The following is a 26,275-nucleotide window of genomic DNA, read 5'->3' as shown; positions in this document are numbered from 1 at the left end:
TTAAATGACCTGGCCCTGGTTAAATGACCTGGCCCTGGTTAAATGACCTGGCTCTGGTTAAATGACCTGGCTCTGGTTAAATGACCTGGCTCTGGTTAAATGACCTGGCCCTGGTTAAATGACCTGGCCCTGGTTAAATGACCTGGCCCTGGTTAAATGACCTGGCTCTGGTTAAATGACCTGGTCCTGGTTAAATGACCTGGCTCTGGTTAAATGACCTGGCTCTGGTTAAATGACCTGGTCCTGGTTAAATGACCTGGCCCTGGTTAAATGACCTGGCTCTGGTTAAATGACCTGGCCCTGGTTAAATGACCTGGCTCTGGTTAAATGACCTGGCCCTGGTTAAATGACCTGGCCCTGGTTAAATGACCTGGTCCTGGTTAAATGACCTGGCTCTGGTTAAATGATCTGGTCCTGGTTAAATGACCTGGCTCTGGTTAAATGATCTGGTCCTGGTTAAATGACCTGGATCTGGTTAAATGACCTGGCCCTGGTTAAATGACCTGGCTCTGGTTAAATGATCTGGTCCTGGTTAAATGACCTGGATCTGGTTAAATGACCTGGCCCTGACCACCACACACAGGATACTGTAGATGGTTTCAAACCCCCCTTTCTCTAAATGACTGTACGGATCTGGGCTGGTTTCCCAAAAAGCATCGTAGCACTATGATCATCTTTCATCCATTTAGTTTCAATGGAATTAAAGTTAGTGCTACGATGCTTTTAGGAAATCAGCCCTGGTATGTGACAAGACGTGATGTTCATATGGTTGAATGATAGCAATCTATGTCCTTCGTTGTCAGTAAATTATGCTAAAAAATATATTCTTGTAGAAAGGTATTTATTATCTGCTGACAGATTCCATTTTATATTTCTTATTTATAAAATTAGGATATGATTTATACAGTACTTCTATAATAAAAACATTTTATAAAGATAATTTAAAATGATAGTTCATGCTAAAACGTTAGCGTGTATAAACAGTACCAGGGAAACTAAACCAAATCATGTAGTGCTGTCATACCTTGTCCATAGGCCGCGGACAGGGTAAGGAAACCAATGTGTCATTTTGTAATTTGGGTCAACTATCCCTTTACTTATGTTTTGTAAGATGACTTTACATTTTTTCATGCCTTTTATTAATAAAATAAGATTGACAATGTGGGAGGAATTCGTTTGAATTATTTGTAGGTAAACAAACTATAGTCCGCTTTCACTGTAATTTACAACTATAACGGCGTTCATGATTTAAAATACGATGTTGTGGTATCTGGTAAGACGAATGATCACCAGATGAGACTCATCAAGCGGCACCTTACCCCCCAGGCCGGTAGGTGGCGCGCACATGATAGTTTTTTTTAGGTTGCCTCGGAAAAAAAGCAAAAGCACTTCCGCTTTTCCACTTCCTCGTTTTTATGTCAGCCGTTAAAATTAAATTGACGCGCGAAATTGGCAAAACAAAACAGAAATGTCACATTCGGGGTGTCCTCTTGGTGACAGAATCCTAGTAGGTTACATTTTACCCGAAAAGAAGGTTAAAAACTCCGAAAATGACGACTCTGATTGGGAAGATGATGATGAGGAGGAAGACGATGCACAGCCGGAGTTTCTGGATATGAAAGAGATGGACAGCGTTAGTTCAGGAGGACATGTGTTTAATTCCTCCGTACCGGGCCGAAACGAAGGTGAGTGGTCGTTGACATATCATCATAGCTTTGATAAATTCACATGTATAAATTAACCTAACTAGCTAATGGGGTAGTCACTTGCAACAAAATAGGCATAATTTTCTAGCAAGCAAGTTGCCAATCATTCGGTGTAAAGGGACTGCGACAGTGTCACTCTTGTCGGTCGAGCTTGCATTGATTGTAATTTCTCCTGTAGAGAGAGGAGCCTACTGTAATTTTATATAGTTTGTTCAATCTGGTTTATCTCTTGTTAGTGACACTAATACACCCACAGAAAGGTGGGTATAATTTGTGGGAAAGTTCCAACAGGAGGAATCCGTAACCAAAAACTTGGTAAAGTACAAGATTGCCAACAAAACAACGTATACAAAGTTGTATAGCGGCAGAATAAGATACCGGGTAGAGAGGGTGGGCTATTTCATTACGTTTTTTTCCACTCAGCATGTTTATTCCGTAAAACGTCTGTCCTCACTCTGGTAGCCTACGAACAAACATTAAGAATAAGCTACGTGGTGAGTTGATGCCTATTCGGCATTTAGTTAACGAGGTGAATTGATCATGCTACTTTTGTATGCGTTGTTTGTTGACAACCTTGTACTGTACCAAGTTTTTGTTACAGATTCCTGTTGGAACGTTCCCACAAATTATACTCACCTCCCACAAAACACTATCATACAATCCACCACGATGAATGCATGCTGATGATCTAGCTAGCGAACGTTAGTCAGCTCAATAACGAACTATCTTGTGTAATTGTTTAATTTTCTATCCCGTGTCCGTTTTAGTTGATTTCCTGGACAGCGTGTCTGGTAAGAGATGCAGAGTACTGGGCCGGTTCAGTCTGAAGGACCCGTGGTGGGAGGCTACCTGCACGGCCCGCGCAGCCAGGGGCAAGCTGGTGCTGCGGGGCTACCCTGCCTACCGCCTTCGCTCAGACCTCCAGGGAGACCCGGACCACTCTGTCCTGTCTCTGTTCCTCACAGCCTGCGGCGTGGACGCACAGTTTGTCGTCCCCTTCTTTGCTTGGCTGCCGATGGGAAGGAAGGTGGAGTTTGCTAACTTGCAGGAAGTTCTGGCTGAGTTTGAGGAAGGAGAGCAGCACAGGGCTTTGGCACAGCAGATTAAAGCCTTGGTCTCTGTTTCAGGTAGGTGGACGTGGGGGAGAGATACATCTTGACCCTGATCTATAGGTGTTTTGGTAATATGAAGTGCTGTGAGCAAAGACCATAGCTGTGTTCGAATAGTCCTACCATACTATACCATACCATACTAACCATTCTATACCATACCATACTAACCATTCTATACCATACCATTCTATACCATACTAACCATTCTATACCATACTATACCATACTAACCACTCTATACCATACTAACCATTCTATACCATACTATACCATTCTATACCATACTATACCATACCATTCTATACCATACTAACCATTCTATACCATTCTATACCATTCTATACCATACTAACCATTCTATACCATTCTATACCATACTATACCATACTAACCATACTATTTGTGATGCAAATTGGGTATGTAGCTTAAATGCTATCTAAACGTTGAATGTGTCGGTCTGGCTATCTACTCCAAATTTCAGAGCACTCTGATGAATTCTAGCTAGTAATAACAATACCATAGCAACAGCATCATCTTCCAGTGAATGTGTCGGTCAATATTGGCAACAAAAAAACGTATTTCAATTGTTTCCAGCAGCTATACAGTTACCAGTCTATACCATACTAACCATACCATAACGCTCAACACCCGTATGAATCTGACATACTAACCCTATGACCATTTACCAAACGCCATTCTATACCATACTAACCATTCTATACCATACCATTCTATACCATTCTATACCATACTATACCATACTAACCATTCTATACCATACCATTCTATACCATACCATTCTATACCATACTAACCATACTATACCATACCATTCTATACCATACCATTCTATACCATTCTATGCCATACTAACCATTCTATACCATAGCGCATACTATTTGTGATGCAAATTGGGTATGTAGGCACTCACAGATCAGAGCACACTCTGATGAATTTACAAACGCTCAACACCTGTTGAACATTGGCAAAAAAAAAACCAATTGTTTCCAGCAGCACAAGTTACAAATGCTCAACACCCGTTGAATCTGACAACAAGAATTTAGCGCATATCACAGTTACGCTAGTAATAACAAGCTAGCAATAGGTTGAATAGCAACAGCATCATCTTCCAGTAGACGTGTGAAGCGCTAGTGCGCTCAACTGGTTGGTTTACAGTATACTAACATACAGTGTGTTAGTATGGGTATCTGGAACACAGCTCATGTCATCGGTATGTCTGTCAGTTGCAGGGATGCGCGTGACGGCTGCCTCTCTGTACCCCCATGTGATGAGATACCTGCCTACCCTACTGCCAGGGCGCTTCACAGAGCTCCTGAGTCGGGGAAAGAAAAGCCAAAAACAGGGTGCTACACAGCTAGAGGAGGAAGGGGAGGATCTCAGCTTGCTGGCCAGAATAGAGGAGATTATCAAGACTGACGTCTGGAAGCTGGGCTTTAACTATGTAAGCGTAACCTCATGGCTGGTTGTGGACTGTGGTTGGTTAACATACTTTGTCAACAGTTTCTGTAGTCTTCGATCGGACCAATCCAGCAGTGAACTATCACATAGCATCCCTCCAATCTGCCATGAACGCTTTGTCATAATTAATTATTTTCTTATTTTAGTTTATGTTGAGTAATCGCTTCTCACTTTCTCTCTCCTCCCTCTCTCCCTTTCTCTCCCCTCTCCTCCCTCCCTTCTCCCTCTTTCTCTCTCCCCTACTCTCCTCTCTCTCTCCCTTTCTCTCCCCTCTCCTCCCTCCCTTCTCCCTCTCTTTCTCTCCCCTCTCCTTCCTCTCCTCTACTCCCCTCTCCTCTACTCCCCCCTCCCTCTCTCCCCTCTCCTTCCTCTCCTCTACTCCCCCTCCCTCTCCCTCTCTCCCCTCTCCTTCCTCTCCTCCCTACTCCCCCTCCCCTCTCCCCTCTCCTTCCCCTCCCTCCCTCTCCTTCCTCTCCCCTACTCTCCCTCCCCTCTCCCTCCCCCTCTCCTTTCCCTCTCCCCCTCCCTCCCTTTCTCTCTCCCTCTCCCTCCCTCCCTTCTCCCTCTTTCTCTCCCCCTCCCTCTCTCTCCCTTTCTCTCCCACTCCCTCTCTTTCTCTCCTCCCTCCCTTCTCCCTCTCCCCTACCCCCCCTCTCTCCCACCCCTCTCTTTCTCTCCCCTCCTCCCTCCCTTCTCCCTCTCTTTCTCTCCCCTCTCTCCTCCCTCTCCCTACTCCCCCTCTCCCCTCTCCCACCCCTCTCTTTCTCTCCCTCTTCTCCCTCTCTTTCTCTCCCCTCTCCTCCCTCTCCCCTACTCCCTCCTCCCTCTCTCCCCTCTCTCTCTAGGTTATGTACAAGGAGTTGAAGGTGGTCCATTGCGAGGCTCAGCTGAGATCCTTCCATGAGTGTAAACTCTTCCAAGAGATCCCTCTGAAGCAGCGTAACGCCCTGCGAGTCTACGACTCTCTGAAGAACCACTGCTACAGGACGGGCAGTACCTACATGGAGCTCCCCACCCTGTGTGACGAGGTCAGGAGAGGGTGTAGCTCCGTGGTGGAGGTGGAGGTACGAGGAACACCGAACAAATACGTCTGTCCACTTTGTGTTTTATGTATTGTTTGTTTGTTGGTTCGCTTGCTGAGTATTTTTTTTTTTTAATTTCAAATGTAGTTAATTAGTTCGTTCTTTCATTCAGGTGTGGGACGCAGTCCACTTCCTCAAAGAGCTGGGCGTAGTGGTACGGGATCGCCAGAAGGTGGCGCTGCAGAACCTGCATTCTTATGAGACTGGGATAGCGGAGTGTCTACGCTGTCTGGTGCAGGAAGAGCCCTGGGTTATACCTCTGGATGTCATAGAGGTGCTGACTGCTTCAGCTCTGCAGAGGCTGAGGAAGAAGGGAGGGGATGGAGGGAGTAGGGAGGATCAAGGTGAAGTGGACTCCGACGCAGAGCGGAAGGCTGATGAGTTGAATGGAAGGTGTGATATGGATGGCAGCGCTGCAGAGACAGACTGTACTAGTACTGCTGTTAGAACAGCAAGCGGATTCTCTGTCCCAGACCACATCAAACCAGAACCAGCCCCTACAGACCAGGGCCCTCCAGTAGATTTAGACCCAGACCAGGGCTCTCCTCCTCCAGTAGATTTAGACCCAGACCAGGGCCCTCCAGTAGATTTAGACCCAGACCAGGTACGTGCAGCGGAGATGATCTGCTTCAATCCGGTGACTGTGATCAGTGGTAAGGGGGGCTGTGGTAAGACCACGGTGGTGAGTCTGGTGTTCAAGGCCGCCTTGCAGCAGAGCCCAGAGAAGGTCAGGAAGGCATGCTGGGACTTTGAGAATGACTCCTTGGGGTCTGAGGCGTGGGAGGAAGCCGGCGCGTGGGAGGAAGAAGCCCTGTCGCAGAGTCTCCTCTCTCAGTTAGAGGGGGAGGTAAAGGACGAGAAGAAGAAGTCGTCGTCGTCGTGGGTTTTACAGGGAGAGGACGAGGTGCTACTAACAGCACCCACAGGGAGAGCTGCGTCTCTGCTCACCAAGAGGACCTGCTTCAAGGCCTACACCCTGCACCAGGTTGGTACAGGAGACAGTTCTGCCCTTAGAATGACTTCTAGAATGGTTCTGACCCAGTTCTGACTATCTGCTATTAGCCGGGTCCAGAACAGGTTTCTGAATGGCAAACATTAGCCTGGGTAAATCTAGAAGTCACATTCTCTGTCCATGTAGGCTTTGTCTCTGTAATAGAAAGCTATCGGTGAGACCAAAATAAACACCTGAAATGTTTTAGCACTTTCATGATTTACAAAGGATTATTTGTGTCATTTTGTAGGTCAAGTTTTCCACTTGTTTTCTGTAAGCGGTTATATTCACCGTCAGCGGCCATACTCACCGTCAGCGGCCATACTCACCGTCAGCGGCCATACTCACCGTCGGCGGCCATACTCACCGTCGGCGGTCATACTCACCGATACTCACCGTCGGCCATACTCACCGTCGGCGGCCATACTCACCGTCGGCGGCCATACTCACCGCCGGGCGGCCATACTCACCGTCGGCGGCCATACTCACCGGCGGCCATACTCACCGTCGGCGGCCATATACTCACCGGCCATACTCACCGGCGGCCATACTCACCGTCGGCGGCCATACTCACCGTCGGCGGCCATACTCACCGTCGGCGCCATACTCACCGCCGGGCCATACTCACCGTCGGCGTCACCATACTCACAGTCACCGGCGGCCATACTCACCGTCGGCGGCCATACTCACCGTCGGGCGGCCATACTCACCGTCGTGGCCATACTCACCGTCGGCGGCCATTGGGCGCCAGCACCATACTCGCCGTCGGCGCCATACTCACCGTCGGCGGTATATTCGCCGTCGGCGGTCATATTCACAGTCGGCGGTGAAGGGTAGCCTAGTGGTTAGAGCATTGGACGAGTAACCGAAAGGTTGCAAGTTCAAATCCCCAGAGCTGACAAGGTACAAATCTGTCGTTCTGCCCCTGAACAAGGCAGTTAACCCACAGTTCCCCTGAACAAGGCAGTTAACCCACTGTTCCTAGGCCGTCATTGAAAATAAGAATTTGTTCTTAACTGACTTGCCTAGTAAAATAAAGGTAAAAAAAAATAAAAAATACTCGCCGCCAGCGGTCACACTCACCGTCGGCGGCCATATTGTTCTAAATGAACCAGTTGAACATCAGTATTCAGGTTCCATGTGTTGTACTGTCGTGGCCAAAAGTTTTGAGAATGACACAAAAATTATTAATTTTCACAGTCTCCTGCCTCAGTTTGTATGATGGCAATTTGCATATACTCCAGGATGTTAAGAAGAGTGATCAGATGAATTGCAATTAATTGCAAAGTCCCTCTTTGCCATGCAAATGAACTGAAACACCCCCCAAAAAAACATTTCCACTGCATTTCAGCCCTGCCACAAAAGGACCAGCTGACATGCTAGTGATTCTCTCGTGCAAGGAAACAGGTGCCATCATTGCTTTGCACAAAAAGGACTACACAGGCAAGGATATTGTTGCCAGTAAGATTGCGCCTAAATCAACCATTTATCGAATCATCAAGAACTTCAAGGAGAGCGGTTCAATTGTTGTGAAGAAAGCTTCAGGGCACCCAAGAAAGTCCAGCAAGCGCCAGGACCGTCTCCTAAAGTTGAATCAGCTGCGGGATTGGGGCACCACCAGTACAGAGCTGGCTCAGGAATGGCAGCAGGCAGGTGTGAGTGCTTCTGCACGCACAGTGAGGCAAAGACTTTTGGAGGATGGCCTGGTGTCAAGAAGGGCAGCAAAGAAGCCACTTCTCTCCAGGAAAACATCAGGGACAGACTGATATTCTGCCAAAGGTACAGGGATTGGACTGCTGAGATTTTCTCTGATGAATCCCCTTTCCGATTGTTTGGGGCATCCGGAAAAAAGCTTGTCCGGAGAAGACAAGGTGAGCGCTACCATCAGTCCTGTGTCATGCCAATAGTAAAGCATCCTGAGACCATTCATGTGTGGGGTTGCTTCTCAGCCAAGGGAGGTGGGCTCACTCACAATGTTGCCTAAGAACACAGCCATGAATAAAGAATGGTACCAACACCTCCAAGAGCAACTTCTCCCAACCATCTAGGAACAGTTTGGTGATGAACAATGCCTTTTCCAGCATGATGGAGCACCTTGCCATAAGGCAAAAGTGATAACTAAGTGACTCGTGGAACAAAACATTGATATTTTTGGTCCATGGCCAGGAAACTCCCCAGACCTTAATCCCATTGAGAACTTGTTGTCAATCCTCAAGAGGCGGGTGGACAAACAAAAACCCACATTCTGACAAACTCCAAGCATTGATTATGCAAGAATGGGCTGCCATCAGTCAGGATGTGGACCAGAAGTTAATTGACAGCATGCCAGGACGGATTGCAGAGGTCTTGAAAAAGAAGGGTCAACACTGCAAATATTGACTCTTTGCATCAATTTGTAATTGTCAATAAAAGCCTTTGACACTTGTGAAATGCTTGTAATTATAGTTCAGTATCCATAGTAACATCTGACAAAAATATCTAAAGACACTGAGGCAGCAGACTTTGTGAAAATGTATATTTGTGTCATTCTCATCTTTTGGCCACGACTGTACATAGTGCCACTTCCAGAGGTCACAGATACCTAACCCCTCCCTCCTGTTCACTCTTCCCTGTCACCCCTCCCTGTCAGGTAGTGTGGAGTTTCATGCAGGCCAAGAAAGACCCCAACGGGGCTCCTGAGGAGTGGAAGTTTGCGTGTGTGCGTGTGTTGGTGGTGGACGAGGGCAGTCTGGTGTGTGTTCAGCTCCTCCACTCCGTCCTCACCATGCTCACCAAACACGCACAGCTCAGGAAGTTTGTCATCTTGGGTACGTTTCGTTTTTAAGTTCAGGTTTAAGCTGTGTGTGTGTGTGTGTGAAGGTGGAACAGAGTTAGGTAAGGTGAAGACTTCCTGTCCTATGCAATGGACTTCCTGTCCTACGCAATGGACTTCCTGTCCTACGCAATGGACTTCCTGTCCTACGCAATGGACTTCCTGTCCTACGCAATGGACTTCCTGTCCTACACAAGGGAAACACGATGTGGTCCACTAGACTGCCCGGAATCACTGATCTACAAATCACCTTGTATCCCAATAAACTCCTCCATTCTCTGAATGACATTAGACTACACTGCTTAATAACCCTGCTAGGACTTGAGGGTTGGCTGTTTGTCTAGGGGATGCTGTCAGCTGACCACTATCCAGCTGGCCAACTCCTTGTCAAATCAAAATCAAATGTTTTTTAATCACATACACGTGGTTAGCAGATGTTAATGCGAGTGTAGCGAAATGCTTGTGCTTCTAGTTCCGACAGTGCAGTAATATCTAACAAGTAATCTAACAATTCCCCAACAACTACCTTTTTATAGGGATGGAATGAGATTATGTACATATATGGAGGAGCGATGGCATGATGCAATAGATGGTATAAAATACAGTATATACAGTTGAAGTTTACATACACTTAGGTTGGAGTCATTAAAACTCGTTTTTCAACCACTCCACACATTTCTTATTAAAAAACTATAGTTTTGGCAAGTTGGTTAGGAAATCTACTTTGTGCATGACACAAGTAATTTTTCCAATAATTGTTTACAGACAGATTATTTCACTTATAATTCACTGTATCCCAATTCCAGTGGGTCAGAAGTTTACATACACTAAGTTGACTGCGCCTTTAAACAGCTTGGAAAATTCCAGAAAATGATGTCATGGCTTTAGAAGCTTCTGATAGGCTGATTGACATAATTTGAGTCAATTGGAGGAGTACCTGTGGATGTATTTCAAGGCCTACCTTCAAACTTTGCTTGACATCATGGGGGAAATCAAAAGAAATCAGCCAACCAATCAACCTCAGAAAATAAATTGTAGACCTCCACAAGTCTGGTTCATCCCTGGGAGAAATGTCCAAATATCTGAAGGTACCACATTCATCTGTACAAACAATAGTACGCAAGTATAAACACCATGGGACCACGCAGCCGTCATACCGCTCAGGAAGGAGATGCGTTCTGTCTCCTAGAGATGAACGTACTTTGGTCTGAAAAGTGCAAATCAATCCCAGAACAACAGCAAAGGACCCTGTGAAGATGCTGGAGGAAACGGGTATAAAAGTATCTATATCCACAGTAAAATGAGTCCTATATTGACATAACCTGAAAGGCCACTCAGCAAGGAAGAAGCCACTGCTCCAAAATCGCCATTAAAAAAGCCAGACTACGGTTTGCACATGGGGACAAAGATTGTACTTTTTGTCCTCTGGTCTGATGAAACAAAAATAGAACTGTTTGGCCATAATGACCATTTATGTTTGGAGGAAAAAAGGGGGAGGCTTGCAAGCTGAAGAACACCATCCCAACCGTGAAGCACGGGGGTGGCTGCAGGAGGGACTGATGCACTTCACAAAATCGATGGCATCATGAGGTAGGAAAATTGTGGATTATATTGAAGCAACATCTCAAGACATCAGTCAGGAAGTTAAAGCTTGGTCTCAAAGGGGTCTTCCAAATGGAAAATGACCCCAAGCATACTTCCAAAGTTGTGGCAAAATGGCTTAAGTCGAGGCACAAAGCCCTGACCTCAATCCCATAGAACATTTGTGGGCAGAACTGAAAAAGCGTGTGCGAGCAAAGAGGTCTACAAACCTGACTCCGTTACACCAGCTCTGTCAGGAGGAATGGGCCAAAATTCACCCAATTCATTGTGGGAAGCTTGTGGAAGGCTACCCGAAACATTAGACCCAAGTTAAACCATTTAAAGGCAATGCTACCAAATACTAATTGAGTGTATGTAAACTTCTGACCCACTGAGAATGTAATGAAAGAAATAGAAGCTGAAATAAATAATTCTCTCTACTATTATTCTAACATTTCACATTCTTAAGATAAAGTGGTGATCCTAACTGACCTAAAACAGGGACATTTTACTGGGATTAAATGTCAGGAATTGTGAAAAACTGAGTTTAAATGTACTTGGTTAAGGTGTATGTAAACTTCCGACTTCAACTGTACATATGAGATATGAGTAATGTAAGATATGTAAACATTGTTTAAAGTGACTAGTGACTAGTCTCTATGTAGGCAGCAGCCTCCGAGTTGGTGATGGCTGTTTAGCAGTCTGATGGCCTTGAGATAGAAGCTGTTTTTCAGTCTCTCGGTCCCAGCTTTGATGCACCTGCACTGACCTCGCCTTCTGGATGATAGCGGGGTGAACAGGCAGTGGCTCGGGTGGTTGTTGTCCTTGATGATCTTTATGGCCTTCCTGTGACATCGGGTGGTGTAGGTGTCCTGGAGGGCAGGGGATGTGTTGTACCTGGCGGTTGAGGGCAGTTACTGTACCTGGCGGTGATACAGCCCGACAGGATGCTCTCAATTGTGAATATTTTAAAGTTTTGTCAGGGTTCTAGGTGACAAGCCACATTTTTTTTCAGCCTCCTGCGGTTGAAGAGGCGCTGCTGCGCCTCTTCACCACACTGTCTGTGTGGGTGGACCAATTCAGTTTGTCTGTGATGTGTATGCCGAGGAACTTTAAAACTTTCCACCTTCTCCACTTCTGCCCCGTCGATGTGGATAGGGGGGTGCTGCCTCTGCTGAGAGTTTGTTTTCCTGACACCACACTCCGAGTGCCCTCACCACCTCCCTATAGGCTGTCTCGTTGTTGGTGGTGATCAAGCCCACTACTGTTGTGTCGTCTTCAAACTTGATGATTGATTTGGCGGCGTGCATGGCCACTCAGTCATGGGTGAACAGAGAGTACAGGAAAGGGCTGAGCACGCATCCCTGTGGGGCCCCAGTGTTGAGGGTCAGCGACGTGGAAATGTTGTTTCCTACCTTCACCACCATCTCTATACTATAGGGACAGTAGAGGGGTTCTCTATACTATAGGGACAGTAGAGAGGTTCTCTATACTACAGGGACAGTAGAGGGGTTCTCTATACTATAGGGACAGTAGAGGGGTTCTCTATACTACAGGGACAGTAGAGGGGTTCTCTATACTACAGGGACAGTAGAGAGGTTCTCTATACTATAGGGACAGTAGAGGTTCTCTATACTACAGGGACAGTAGAGGGGTTCTCTATACTACAGGGACAGTAGAGGGGTTCTCTATACTACAGGGACAGTAGAGAGGTTCTCTATACTATAGGGACAGTAGAGGGGTTCTCTATACTACAGGGACAGTAGAGGGGTTCTCTATACTACAGGGACAGTAGAGGGGTTCTCTATACTACAGGGACAGTAGAGGGGTTCTCTATACTATAGGGACAGTAGAGGGGTTCTCTATACTACAGGGACAGTAGAGGGGTTCTCTATACTACAGGGACAGTAGAGGGGTTCTCTATACTACAGGACAGTAGAGGGGTTCTCTATACTACAGGGACAGTAGAGGGGTTCTCTATACTACAGGGACAGTAGAGGGGTTCTCTATACTACAGGGACAGTAGAGGGGTTTCTATACTACAGTAGAGGGGTTCTCTATACTACAGGGACAGTAGAGGGGTTCTCTATACTACAGGGACAGTAGAGGGGTTCTCTATACTACAGGGACAGTAGAGGGGTTCTCTATACTACAGGGACAGTAGAGGGGTTCTCTATACTACAGGGACAGTAGAGGGGTTCTCTATACTACAGGGACAGTAGAGGGGTTCTCTATACTACAGGGACAGTAGAGGGGTTCTCTATACTACAGGGACAGTAGAGGGGTTCTCTATACTACAGGGACAGTAGAGGGGTTCTCTATACTATAGGGACAGTAGAGGGGTTCTCTATACTACAGGGACAGTAGAGGGGTTCTCTATACTACAGGGACAGTAGAGGGGTTCTCTATACTACAGGGACAGTAGAGGGGTTCTCTATACTACAGGGACAGTAGAGGGGTTCTCTATACTACAGGGACAGTAGAGGGGTTCTCTATACTACAGGGACAGTAGAGGGGTTCTCTATACTACAGGGACAGTAGAGGGGTTCTCTATACTACAGGGACAGTAGAGGGGTTCTCTATACTACAGGGACAGTAGAGAGGTTCTCTATACTATAGGGACAGTAGAGGGGTTCTCTATACTACAGGGACAGTAGAGGGGTTCTATATTAAGACCTGTATCTGAACTGTAGATGTTTGTTTTTCAGGAAGGAGTGTGCCTTGATCAATGAGCTTTGCTGCAAACATTACTGCAACCACCGCACCAAGTAAGTTACTGTACTGCTGTAGGAAGTGATGCTGTTTCTACTGCTGTAGGAAGAGATGCTGTCTCTACTGCTATAGGAAGTGATGCTGTTTCTACTGCTGTAGGAAGTGATGCTGTTTCTACTGCTGTAGGAAGTGATGCTGTTTCTACTGCTGTAGGGAGAGATGCTGGTTCTACTGCTGTAGGAAGAGATGCTGTTTCTACTGCTGTAGGAAGTGATGCTGTTTCTACTGCTGTAGGGAGAGATGCTGTTTCTACTGCTGTAGGACGAGATGCTGTTTCTACTGCTGTAGGAAGTGATGCTGTTTCTACTGCTGTAGGAAGTGATGCTGTTTCTACTGCTGTAGGGAGAGATGCTGTTTCTACTGCTGTAGGACGAGATGCTGTTTCTACTGCTGTAGGACGAGATGCTGGTTCTACTGCTGTAGGAAGTGATGCTGTTTCTACTGCTGTAGGAAGAGATGCTGTCTCTACTGCTGTAGGAAGAGATGCTGTCTCTACTGCTGTAGGAAGTGATGCTGTAGGAAGAGATGCTGTCTCTACTTCTGTAGGAAGTGATGCTGTTTCTACTGCTGTAGGAAGTGATGCTGTTTCTACTGCTATAGGACGAGATGCTGTTTCTACTGCTGTAGGGAGAGATGATGTTTCTACTGCTGTAGGCAGTGATGCTTTTTCTACTGCTGTAGGCAGTGATGCTTTTTCTACTGCTGTAGGAAGTGATGCTGTCTCTACTGCTGTAGGAAGAGATGCTGTCTCTACTTCTGTAGGAAGTGATGCTGTCTCTACTTCTGTAGGAAGTGATGCTGTTTCTACTGCTGTAGGAAGTGATGCTGTTTGTACTGCTGTAGGAAGAGATGCTGTCTCTACTGCTGTAGGAAGAGATGCTGTCTCTACTGCTGTAGGAAGAGATGCTGTCTCTACTGCTGTAGGAAGTGATGCTGTCTCTACTGCTGTAGGAAGAGATGCTGTCTCTACTTCTGTAGGAAGTGATGCTGTTTCTACTGCTGTAGGAAGTGATGCTGTTTCTACTGCTGTAGGGAGAGATGCTGTTTCTACTGCTGTAGGACGAGATGCTGTTTCTACTGCTGTAGGACGAGATGCTGTTTCTACTGCTGTAGGGAGAGATGCTGGTTCTACTGCTGTAGGAAGAGATGCTGTCTCTACTGCTGTAGGAAGAGATGCTGTCTCTACTGCTGTAGGAAGTGATGCTGTAGGAAGAGATGCTGTCTCTACTTCTGTAGGAAGTGATGCTGTTTCTACTGCTGTAGGAAGTGATGCTGTTTCTACTGCTGTAGGCAGTGATGCTTTTTCTACTGCTGTAGGAAGTGATGCTGTCTCTACTGCTGTAGGAAGAGATGCTGTCTCTACTTCTGTAGGAAGTGATGCTGTCTCTACTTCTGTAGGAAGTGATGCTGTTTCTACTGCTGTAGGAAGTGATGCTGTTTGTACTGCTGTAGGAAGAGATGCTGTCTCTACTGCTGTAGGAAGAGATGCTGTCTCTACTGCTGTAGGAAGAGATGCTGTCTCTACTGCTGTAGGAAGTGATGCTGTCTCTACTGCTGTAGGAAGTGATGCTGTCTCTACTGCTGTAGGACGATATGCTGTTTCTACTGCTATAGGACGATATGCTGTTTCTACTGCTATAGCAAGAGATGCTGTAGGGAGAGATGCCGTTTCTGCCACTGTGAAGGGGGGGGGTTAGAAGAGATATTGGTTTTACTGCTGTGTCGTGAATGGACCACCAGATAGAGCTGTTGTACCAGTTGTAAAAAGGAAGAATGTGCAATGTGAGGAGGCCTCGTCTCCTCGTCCTCGTTTGTTTCTGTTAGAAATCCCAGCTGGCCTCCTTATCTGTCGATAGATAAATAATTTGGGGTTGATGTGTCGATCTTTTACCTCAGAAACAACAAGAACCGACTAGCTTTCCAGCCGAGAGATAAAGTCTGCTGTACAAAGAACGGCTACGTCACAGACAGGAACAAGGAAGTGTCTCCTGAAGCAGAGGACCTGGAGAGCAGCTACGTATCTGACCGGGCCAGGACCAAGCAGAGACTTCCTGGTCTGGACGGAGGGGAGAGACGGAGAGGGAACGGGGCCACACAGAGAGACGGAAGTGGTGACAAAATGAAAAGCAAAGAGAAGAATAAAGAGCGTCTTTGTAACGGAGAGATATTCTTTATTAAACATGTAACTATTGGTCCTCTCATTTCTCACATTCTCATATTCTGTAAGCTGCTCAATTCTAATTGGCTGAGCCGTGCTCTTTGGTTGTCTCCTCCTATGACAGGACGTGACAGAGGAGGAGGCGGGCTCACAGCGGAACAGGAAGCAGAGGTACTTGACTCTGGATGATGGTGACGGACGGACGCTGTGTGTTTCCTTCAGGGAGCTGCAGAGAGAATGTAAACTGCAACACGCCTGGGCTAGGACCATACACACCTTCCAGGTGTGTGTGTGTGTGTGTGTGTGTGGGGGAGTGTGTGTGTGTGTGTGTGTGTTCTCTCTGTCTCCATTCATAAACCGACGAGAGAATGATTTTAAACTAAGCAATTCAGTAGATTCTAACCCGTTAGACATTTTCTCTGATGGAATTCTTCAGTTGTACTGCACCTTCCTTCTCTGTGCGTCAGGGGTCGGAGACCGAGACCATTGTGTACGTGCTGGGAAACGGCAGCGTCCAGACGTGGAAGCACGTGTACACGGCTGTGACACGGGGACAGAAGCGTGTATATGTCATAGCCAAGCAGGAGGGCATGGCCTCGGCCATTAGGAGACGCATCATCCCGCGTAACACCCGGCTGGGAACCCTGGTCAAAGAGCTGCTGGTCCAGCCTGGGGGGCACGACCAACCAGACCAGAACCAACCCCCTCCGGGTACACCTCGCAGGGCAGCCCCAGGCTTCGGGCCTACACAGACCACTCCTCTGGCCTCACAGACACCGAGCTGGTCTCTAAGGACCCCCTACAAAACCCCTATAGCAGCACCCAGACTCTTCTCTACGCCCAGCCGAGCAGTCCCACTTCACGCCAATCGTGTCCAGTCCCACTCTACGTCGGTCCTACCCAGGGAGCTGTGGAGAAATGAGCCTCCAACAGCTCCTCAGGCAGATGCCTCAGACACCTCTCTAATGGACGACATCACTTTCAGTCAGGCATATACCTGGTCGCCTATGAACAGCAGCTCTGAGGACCCCTCTCAGGAGCAGCCCGGGTCGTGTGAGGAGGAGGAGGAGGAGGAAGGGATCAAGATGGAGGCTAGCAGCAGCGCTGTAGAGGATGGACACATGGGGAAGGCTTCACATTTAGCTGCTCGTTCTGGGGTTGAGAGCACCCCTCCCAAGAGGACGCTCGGTCCTGACAGTGAGAAACAGAATGGGACTCCTCATAAACAGATCAAGGTGAGAGAAAGAGGACTTGGCGTCTCGTCAGGCAGATTTTCAGTTGTTTTTTTTGTGGTGGAAGCAGTACATTTTCTCACATGACTCGGGCATATCTGAAGAACTATTTGTGGAGGAGGAGGGGTTATTGTAGTAGAAGTGGTTGAGGAGGAGGAGGGGTTATTGTAGTAGAAGTGGTTGAGGAGGAGGAGGGGTTATTGTAGTAGAAGTGGTTGAGGAGGAGGAGGGGTTATTGTAGTAGAAGTGGTGGAGGTTGAGGGGTTATTGTAGTAGAAGTGGTTGAGGTGAGGAGGGGTTATTGTAGTAGAAGTGGTTGAGGAGGAGGAGGGGTTATTGTAGTAGAAATGGTTGAGGAGGAGGAGGGGTTATTGTAGTAGAAGTGGTTGAGGAGGAGGAGGGGTTATTGTAGTAGAAGTGGTTGAGGAGGAGGGGGGGTTATTGTAGTAGAAGTGGTGGAGGAGGAGGAGGGGTTATTGTAGTAGAAGTGGTTGAGGAGGAGGAGGGGTTATTGTAGTAGAAGTGGTGGAGGAGGAGGAGGGGTTATTGTAGTAGAAATGGTTGAGGAGGAGGAGGGGTTATTGTAGTAGAAGTGGTTGAGGAGGAGGAGGGGTTATTGTAGTAGAAGTGGTTGAGGAGGAGGGGGTTATTGTAGTAGAAGTGGTGGAGGTTGAGGGGTTATTGTAGTAGAAGTGGTTGAGGTGAGGAGGGGTTATTGTAGTAGAAGTGGTTGAGGAGGAGGAGGGGTTATTGTAGTAGAAATGGTTGAGGAGGAGGAGGGGTTATTGTAGTAGAAGTGGTTGAGGAGGAGGAGGGGTTATTGTAGTAGAAGTGGTTGAGGAGGAGGGGGTTATTGTAGTAGAAGTGGTGGAGGTTGAGGGGTTATTGTAGTAGAAGTGGTTGAGGAGGAGGGGTTATTGTAGTAGAAATGGTTGAGGAGGAGGAGGGGTTATTGGAGGAGGAGGAGGGGTTATTGTAGTAGAAGTGGTTGAGGAGGAGGAGGGGTTATTGGAGGAGGAGGAGGGGTTATTGTAGTAGAAGTGGTTGAGGAGGAGGGGTTATTGTAGTAGAAGTGGTTGAGGAGGAGGGGTTATTGTAGTAGAAGTGGTTGAGGAGGAGGAGGGGCTATTGTAGTAGAAGTGGTTGAGGAGGAGGGGTTATTGTAGTAGAAGTGGTTGTGGAGGAGGAGGGGTTATTGTAGTAGAAGTGGTGGAGGAGGAGGGGTTATTGTAGTAGAAGTGGTGGAGGAGGAGGGGTTATTGTAGTAGAAGTGGTTGAGGAGGAGGAGGGGTTATTGTAGTAGAAGTGGTGGAGGAGGAGGAGGGGTTATTGTAGTAGAAATGGTTGAGGAGGAGGAGGGGTTATTGTAGTAGAAGTGGTGGAGGAGGAGGGGTTATTGTAGTAGAAGTGGTTGAGGTGAGGAGGGGTTATTGTAGTTGAAGTGGTTGAGGAGGAGGAGGGGTTATTGTAGTAGAAGTGGTTGAGGAGGAGGAGGGGTTATTGTAGTAGAAGTGGTTGTGGAGGAGGAGGGGTTATTGTAGTAGAAGTGGTTGTGGAGGAGGAGGGGTTATTGTAGTAGAAGTGGTGGAGGAGGAGGGGTTATTGTAGTAGAAGTGGTTGAGGAGGAGGAGGGGTTATTGTAGTAGAAGTGGTGGAGGAGGAGGGGTTATTGTAGTAGAAGTGGTTGAGGTGAGGAGGGGTTATTGTAGTAGAAGTGGTTGAGGAGGAGGAGGGGTTATTGTAGTAGAAATGGTTGAGGAGGAGGAGGGGTTATTGTAGTAGAAGTGGTTGAGGAGGAGGGGGGTTATTGTAGTAGAAGTGGTTGAGGAGGAGGGGGGGTTATTGTAGTAGAAGTGGTTGAGGAGGAGGGGTTATTGTAGTAGAAGTGGTTGAGGAGGAGGGGTTATTGTAGTAGAAGTGGTTGAGGAGGAGGAGGGGTTATTGTAGTAGAAGTGGTTGAGGAGGAGGGGGGGTTATTGTAGTAGAAGTGGTGGAGGTTGAGGGGTTATTGTAGTAGAAGTGGTTGAGGTGAGGAGGGGTTATTGTAGTAGAAGTGGTTGAGGAGGAGGAGGGGTTATTGTAGTAGAAATGGTTGAGGAGGAGGAGGGGTTATTGTAGTAGAAGTGGTTGAGGAGGAGGAGGGGTTATTGTAGTAGAAGTGGTTGAGGAGGAGGGGGGTTATTGTAGTAGAAGTGGTGGAGGTTGAGGGGTTATTGTAGTAGAAGTGGTTGAGGAGGAGGGGTTATTGTAGTAGAAATGGTTGAGGAGGAGGAGGGGTTATTGGAGGAGGAGGAGGGGTTATTGTAGTAGAAGTGGTTGAGGAGGAGGAGGGGTTATTGGAGGAGGAGGAGGGGTTATTGTAGTAGAAGTGGTTGAGGAGGAGGGGTTATTGTAGTAGAAGTGGTTGAGGAGGAGGGGTTATTGTAGTAGAAGTGGTTGAGGAGGAGGAGGGGCTATTGTAGTAGAAGTGGTTGAGGAGGAGGGGTTATTGTAGTAGAAGTGGTTGTGGAGGAGGAGGGGTTATTGTAGTAGAAGTGGTGGAGGAGGAGGAGGGGTTATTGTAGTAGAAGTGGTGGAGGAGGAGGGGTTATTGTAGTAGAAGTGGTTGAGGAGGAGGAGGGGTTATTGTAGTAGAAGTGGTGGAGGAGGAGGAGGGGTTATTGTAGTAGAAATGGTTGAGGAGGAGGAGGGGTTATTGTAGTAGAAGTGGTGGAGGAGGAGGGGTTATTGTAGTAGAAGTGGTTGAGGTGAGGAGGGGTTATTGTAGTTGAAGTGGTTGAGGAGGAGGAGGGGTTATTGTAGTAGAAGTGGTTGAGGAGGAGGAGGGGTTATTGTAGTAGAAGTGGTTGTGGAGGAGGAGGGGTTATTGTAGTAGAAGTGGTGGAGGAGGAGGGGTTATTGTAGTAGAAGTGGTTGAGGTGAGGAGGGGTTATTGTAGTAGAAGTGGTTGAGGAGGAGGAGGGGTTATTGTAGTAGAAATGGTTGAGGAGGAGGAGGGGTTATTGTAGTAGAAGTGGTTGAGGAGGAGGGGTTATTGTAGTAGAAGTGGTTGAGGAGGAGGAGGGGTTATTGTAGTAGAAATGGTTGAGGAGGAGGGGTTATTGTAGTAGAAGTGGTGGAGGAGGAGGGGTTATTGTAGTAGAAGTGGTTGAGGTGAGGAGGGGTTATTGTAGTAGAAGTGGTTGAGGAGGAGGAGGGGTTATTGTAGTAGAAATGGTTGAGGAGGAGGAGGGGTTATTGTAGTAGAAGTGGTTGAGGAGGAGGGGGGGTTATTGTAGTAGAAGTGGTTGAGGAGGAGGAGGGGTTATTGTAGTAGAAGTGGTTGAGGAGGAGGGGTTATTGTAGTAGAAGTGGTTGAGGTGAGGAGGGGTTATTGTAGTAGAAGTGGTTGAGGAGGAGGAGGGACTATTGTAGTAGAAGTGGTTGAGGAGGAGGAGGGGTTATTGTAGTAGAAGTGGTTGAGGAGGAGGAGGGGTTATTGTAGTAGAAGTGGTGGAGGAGGAGGAGGGGTTATTGTAGTAGAAGTGGTTGAGGAGGAGGAGGGGTTATTGTAGTAGAAGTGGTGGAGGAGGAGGAGGGGTTATTGTAGTAGAAGTGGTTGAGGAGGAGGAGGGGTTATTGTAGTAGAAGTGGTGGAGGTTGAGGGGTTATTGTAGTAGAAGTGGTTGAGGAGGAGGGGTTATTGTAGTAGAAATGGTTGAGGAGGAGGAGGGGTTATTGGAGGAGGAGGAGGGGTTATTGTAGTAGAAGTGGTTGAGGAGGAGGAGGGGTTATTGTAGTAGAAGTGGTGGAGGAGGAGGGGTTATTGTAGTAGAAGTGGTTGAGGTGAGGGGTTATTGTAGTAGAAGTGGTGGAGGAGGAGGGGGGGTTATTGTAGTAGAAGTGGTGGAGGTTGAGGGGTTATTGTAGTAGAAGTGGTTGAGGAGGAGGGGGGGTTATTGTAGTAGAAGTGGTGGAGGAGGAGGAGGGGTTATTGTAGTAGAAGTGGTTGAGGAGGAGGAGGGGTTATTGTAGTAGAAATGGTTGAGGTGAGGAGGGGTTATTGTAGTAGAAGTGGTTGAGGAGGAGGGGTTATTGTAGTAGAAGTGGTTATTGTAGTAGAAGTGGTTGAGGAGGAGGAGGGGTTATTGTAGTAGAAGTGGTTGAGGAGGAGGGGGGGTTATTGTAGTAGAAGTGGTGGAGGTTGAGGGGTTATTGTAGTAGAAGTGGTTGAGGAGGAGGGGTTATTGTAGTAGAAATGGTTGAGGAGGAGGAGGGGTTATTGGAGGAGGAGGAGGGGTTATTGTAGTAGAAGTGGTTGAGGAGGAGGAGGGGTTATTGGAGGAGGAGGAGGGGTTATTTTAGTAGAAGTGGTTGAGGAGGAGGGGTTATTGTAGTAGAAGTGGTTGAGGTGAGGAGGGGTTATTTTAGTAGAAGTGGTGGAGGAGGAGGAGGAGGGGTTATTGTAGTAGAAGTGGTTGAGGTGAGGAGGAGGGGTTATTGTAGTAGAAGTGGTTGAGGAGGAGGAGGAGGGGTTATTGTAGTAGAAGTGGTTGAGGTGAGGAGGAGGGGTTATTGTAGTAGAAGTGGTTGAGGAGGAGGAGGAGGGGTTATTGTAGTAGAAGTGGTTGAGGAGGAGGAGGAGGGGTTATTGTAGTAGAAGTGGTTGAGGTGAGGAGGAGGGGTTATTGTAGTAGAAGTGGTTGAGGTGAGGAGGAGGGGTTATTGTAGTAGAAGTGGTTGAGGAGGAGGAGGAGGGGTTATTGTAGTAGAAGTGGTTGAGGAGGAGGAGGAGGGGTTATTGTAGTAGAAGTGGTTGAGGTGAGGAGGAGGGGTTATTGTAGTAGAAGTGGTTGAGGAGGAGGAGGAGGGGTTATTGTAGTAGAAGTGGTTGAGGTGAGGAGGAGGGGTTATTGTAGTAGAAGTGGTTGAGGAGGAGGAGGAGGGGGTTATTGTAGTAGAAGTGGTTGAGGTGAGGAGGAGGGGTTATTGTAGTAGAAGTGGTTGAGGAGGAGGAGGAGGGGTTATTGTAGTAGAAGTGGTTGAGGAGGAGGAGGAGGGGTTATTGTAGTAGAAGTGGTTGAGGTGAGGAGGAGGGGTTATTGTAGTAGAAGTGGTTGAGGAGGAGGAGGAGGGGTTATTGTAGTAGAAGTGGTTGAGGTGAGGAGGAGGGGTTATTGTAGTAGAAGTGGTTGAGGAGGAGGAGGAGGAGGGGTTATTGTAGTAGAAGTGGTTGAGGTAGTTATTCTAAGAGAGTCCGTTGGGAAGAGGTGTCACGTTTCTCCGACTCCATCTTGTTGTTGTTGTCATCTGTGTAGGTGGAGCCATTCGAATCACCGCTGGGCTGTTCCGGACTGCAGCAGCTCGCCCTCTGCACGCCCACCTCCCACGGCAAACGGCTCTTCCAAGGTCCACCCTCCGATCAGGACTGAACGTCTTCTCTCCCTGACCCAGGATATCTTATGATTGATGGCCACTACTGCATTGATACCAGGATATCTTATGATTGATGGCCACTACTGCATTGATACCAGGATATCTTACGATTGATGGCCACTACTGCATTGATACCAGGATATCTTATGATTGATGGCCACTACTGCATTGATACCAGGATATCTTATGATTGATGGCCACTACTGCATTGATACCAGGATATCTTACGATTGATGGCCACTACTGCATTGATACCAGGATATCTTACGATTGATGGCCACTACTGCATTGATACCAGGATATCTTATGATTGATGGCCACTACTGCATTGATACCAGGATATCTTACGATTGATGGCCACTACTGCATTGATACCAGGATATCTTATGATTGATGGCCACTACTGCATTGATACCAGGATATTTGAATCAAATCATATTTTAAATGTCATATGCACGGAATACAAGTGTAGATCTTACCAATAATGCAATTTTAATTAAAAATAAGACTTAAGAATGATATTTACTAAATAAACTTTTTTTTTTTTTAACACAATAAAATAACAATAATGAGGTTATATACAGGGGGTACCGGTACCGAGACAATGTGTGGGGGGTAGAGGTTAGTCGAGGTGATTGAGGTAGGTAAGGGTAACGTGACTATGCATTGATCATAGAGAGGAACATTAGTGGGGGGGGGGATTCAATGTAAATAGTCTGGTGGCCAGTTGATGAACTATTCAGCAGTCTAATGGCTTCTGGGAAGCTGTTAAGGAGCCTTTTGGACTTGGTGCTCCGGCACCGCTTGCCGTGCGGTAGCAGAGAGAACAGTCTATGACTTGGGTGGCTGGAGTCTGACCATTTTTTTAGGGCCTTCCACTGTCACCGCCTGGTATAGAGGTCCTGGATGGCAGGAAGCTCGGCCCCAGTGATGTACTGGGCTGTACACACTACCCTCTATAGCATCTATAGCACCTGGTATAGAGGTCCTGGATGGCAGGAAGCTCGGCCCCAGTGATGTACTGGGCCGTACACACTACCCTCTATAGCATCTATAGCACCTGGTATAGAGGTCCTGGATGGCAGGAAGCTCAGCCCCAGTGATGTACTGGGCCGTACACACTACCCTCTATAGCATCTGTAGCACCTGGTATAGAGGTCCTGGATGGCAGGAAGCTCGGCCCCAGTGATGTACTGGGCTGTACACACTACCCTCTATAGCATCTATAGCACCTGGTATAGAGGTCCTGGATGGCAGGAAGCTCGGCCCCAGTGATGTACTGGGCTGTACACACTACCCTCTATAGCATCTATAGCACCTGGTATAGAGGTCCTGGATGGCAGGAAGCTCGGCCCCAGTGATGTACTGGGCCGTACACACTACCCTCTATAGCATCTATAGCACCTGGTATAGAGGTCCTGGATGGCAGGAAGCTCGGCCCCAGTGATGTACTGGGCCGTACACACTACCCTCTATAGCATCTATAGCACCTGGTATAGAGGTCCTGGATGGCAGGAAGCTCGGCCCCAGTGATGTACTGGGCTGTACACACTACCCTCTATAGCATCTATAGCACCTGGTATAGAGGTCCTGGATGGCAGGAAGCTCGGCCCCAGTGATGTACTGGGCCGTACACACTACCCTCTATAGCATCTATAGCACCTGGTATAGAGGTCCTGGATGGCAGGAAGCTCGGCCCCAGTGTTGTACTGGGCCGTACACACTACCCTCTATAGCACCTGGTATAGAGGTCCTGGATGGCAGGAAGCTCGGCCCCAGTGATGTACTGGGCTGTACACACTACCCTCTATAGCATCTGTAGCACCTGGTATAGAGGTCCTGGATGGCAGGAAGCTCGGCCCCAGTGATGTACTGGGCCGTACACACTACCCTCTATAGCATCTATAGCACCTGGTATAGAGGTCCTGGATGGCAGGAAGCTCGGCCCCAGTGATGTACTGGGCTGTACACACTACCCTCTATAGCATCTATAGCACCTGGTATAGAGGTCCTGGATGGCAGGAAGCTCGGCCCCAGTGATGTACTGGGCTGTACACACTACCCTCTATAGCACCTGGTATAGAGGTCCTGGATGGCAGGAAGCTCGGCCCCAGTGATGTACTGGGCCGTACACACTACCCTCTATAGCATCTATAGCACCTGGTATAGAGGTCCTGGATGGCAGGAAGCTCGGCCCCAGTGATGTACTGGGCTGTACACACTACCCTCTATAGCATCTATAGCACCTGGTATAGAGGTCCTGGATGGCAGGAAGCTCGGCCCCAGTGATGTACTGGGCTGTACACACTACCCTCTATAGCACCTGGTATAGAGGTCCTGGATGGCAGGAAGCTCGGCCCCAGTGATGTACTGGGCTGTACACACTACCCTCTATAGCATCTATAGCACCTGGTATAGAGGTCCTGGATGGCAGGAAGCTCGGCCCCAGTGATGTACTGGGCTGTACACACTACCCTCTATAGCATCTATAGCACCTGGTATAGAGGTCCTGGATGGCAGGAAGCTCGGCCCCAGTGATGTACTGGGCTGTACACACTACCCTCTATAGCATCTATAGCACCTGGTATAGAGGTCCTGGATGGCAGGAAGCTCGGCCCCAGTGATGTACTGGGCTGTACACACTACCCTCTATAGCATCTATAGCACCTGGTATAGAGGTCCTGGATGGCAGGAAGCTCTGCCCCAGTGATGTACTGCGCTGTACACACTACCCTCTATAGCATCTATAGCACCTGGTATAGAGGTCCTGGATGGCAGGAAGCTCGGCCCCAGTGATATACTGGGCTGTACACACTACCCTCTATAGCATCTATAGCACCTGGTATAGAGGTCCTGGATGGCAGGAAGCTCGGCCCCAGTGATGTACTGGGCTGTACACACTACCCTCTATAGCATCTATAGCACCTGGTATAGAGGTCCTGGATGGCAGGAAGCTCGGCCCCAGTGATGTACTGGGCTGTACACACTACCCTCTATAGCATCTATAGCACCTGGTATAGAGGTCCTGGATGGCAGGAAGCTCGGCCCCAGTGATGTACTGGGCTGTACACACTACCCTCTATAGCATCTATAGCACCTGGTATAGAGGTCCTGGATGGCAGGAAGCTCGGCCCCAGTGTTGTACTGGGCCGTACACACTACCCTCTATAGCACCTGGTATAGAGGTCCTGGATGGCAGGAAGCTCGGCCCCAGTGATGTACTGGGCTGTACACACTACCCTCTATAGCATCTGTAGCACCTGGTATAGAGGTCCTGGATGGCAGGAAGCTCGGCCCCAGTGATGTACTGGGCCGTACACACTACCCTCTATAGCATCTATAGCACCTGGTATAGAGGTCCTGGATGGCAGGAAGCTCGGCCCCAGTGATATACTGGGCTGTACACACTACCCTCTATAGCATCTATAGCACCTGGTATAGAGGTCCTGGATGGCAGGAAGCTCGGCCCCAGTGATGTACTGGGCTGTACACACTACCCTCTATAGCACCTGGTATAGAGGTCCTGGATGGCAGGAAGCTCGGCCCCAGTGATGTACTGGGCTGTACACACTACCCTCTATAGCATCTATAGCACCTGGTATAGAGGTCCTGGATGGCAGGAAGCTCGGCCCCAGTGATGTACTGGGCTGTACACACTACCCTCTATAGCATCTATAGCACCTGGTATAGAGGTCCTGGATGGCAGGAAGCTCGGCCCCAGTGATGTACTGGGCTGTACACACTACCCTCTATAGCATCTATAGCACCTGGTATAGAGGTCCTGGATGGCAGGAAGCTCTGCCCCAGTGATGTACTGCGCTGTACACACTACCCTCTATAGCATCTATAGCACCTGGTATAGAGGTCCTGGATGGCAGGAAGCTCGGCCCCAGTGATATACTGGGCTGTACACACTACCCTCTATAGCATCTATA

At 48.0% G+C, this 26,275-nt stretch overlaps 1 protein-coding gene across 1 annotated transcript; it reads left to right on the top strand.

Annotated features, from left to right (window-relative positions):
- The first annotated feature begins 1,405 nt into the window (after nt 1-1,405).
- Nucleotides 1,406-26,275, top strand: LOC135516573 (DNA helicase B-like). Its single transcript, XM_064940923.1, has 12 exons — nt 1,406-1,685; nt 2,474-2,833; nt 4,063-4,280; nt 5,143-5,361; nt 5,492-6,364; nt 9,000-9,186; nt 9,655-9,667; nt 13,472-13,531; nt 15,432-15,717; nt 15,818-15,976; nt 16,161-16,928; nt 22,223-26,275. Exons 1-12 carry the CDS (start codon nt 1,469-1,471, stop codon nt 22,334-22,336), a joined length of 3,474 nt encoding a protein of 1,157 aa, XP_064796995.1. The 5' UTR covers nt 1,406-1,468; the 3' UTR covers nt 22,337-26,275.

This window comes from Oncorhynchus masou, chromosome 27, assembly GCF_036934945.1.
Source record: "Oncorhynchus masou masou isolate Uvic2021 chromosome 27, UVic_Omas_1.1, whole genome shotgun sequence".
NCBI lineage: Eukaryota > Metazoa > Chordata > Actinopteri > Salmoniformes > Salmonidae > Oncorhynchus > Oncorhynchus masou.
The sequence above is the reverse complement of the archived record's forward strand: the minus strand, read 5'-3'. Positions and strand labels throughout refer to the sequence as shown.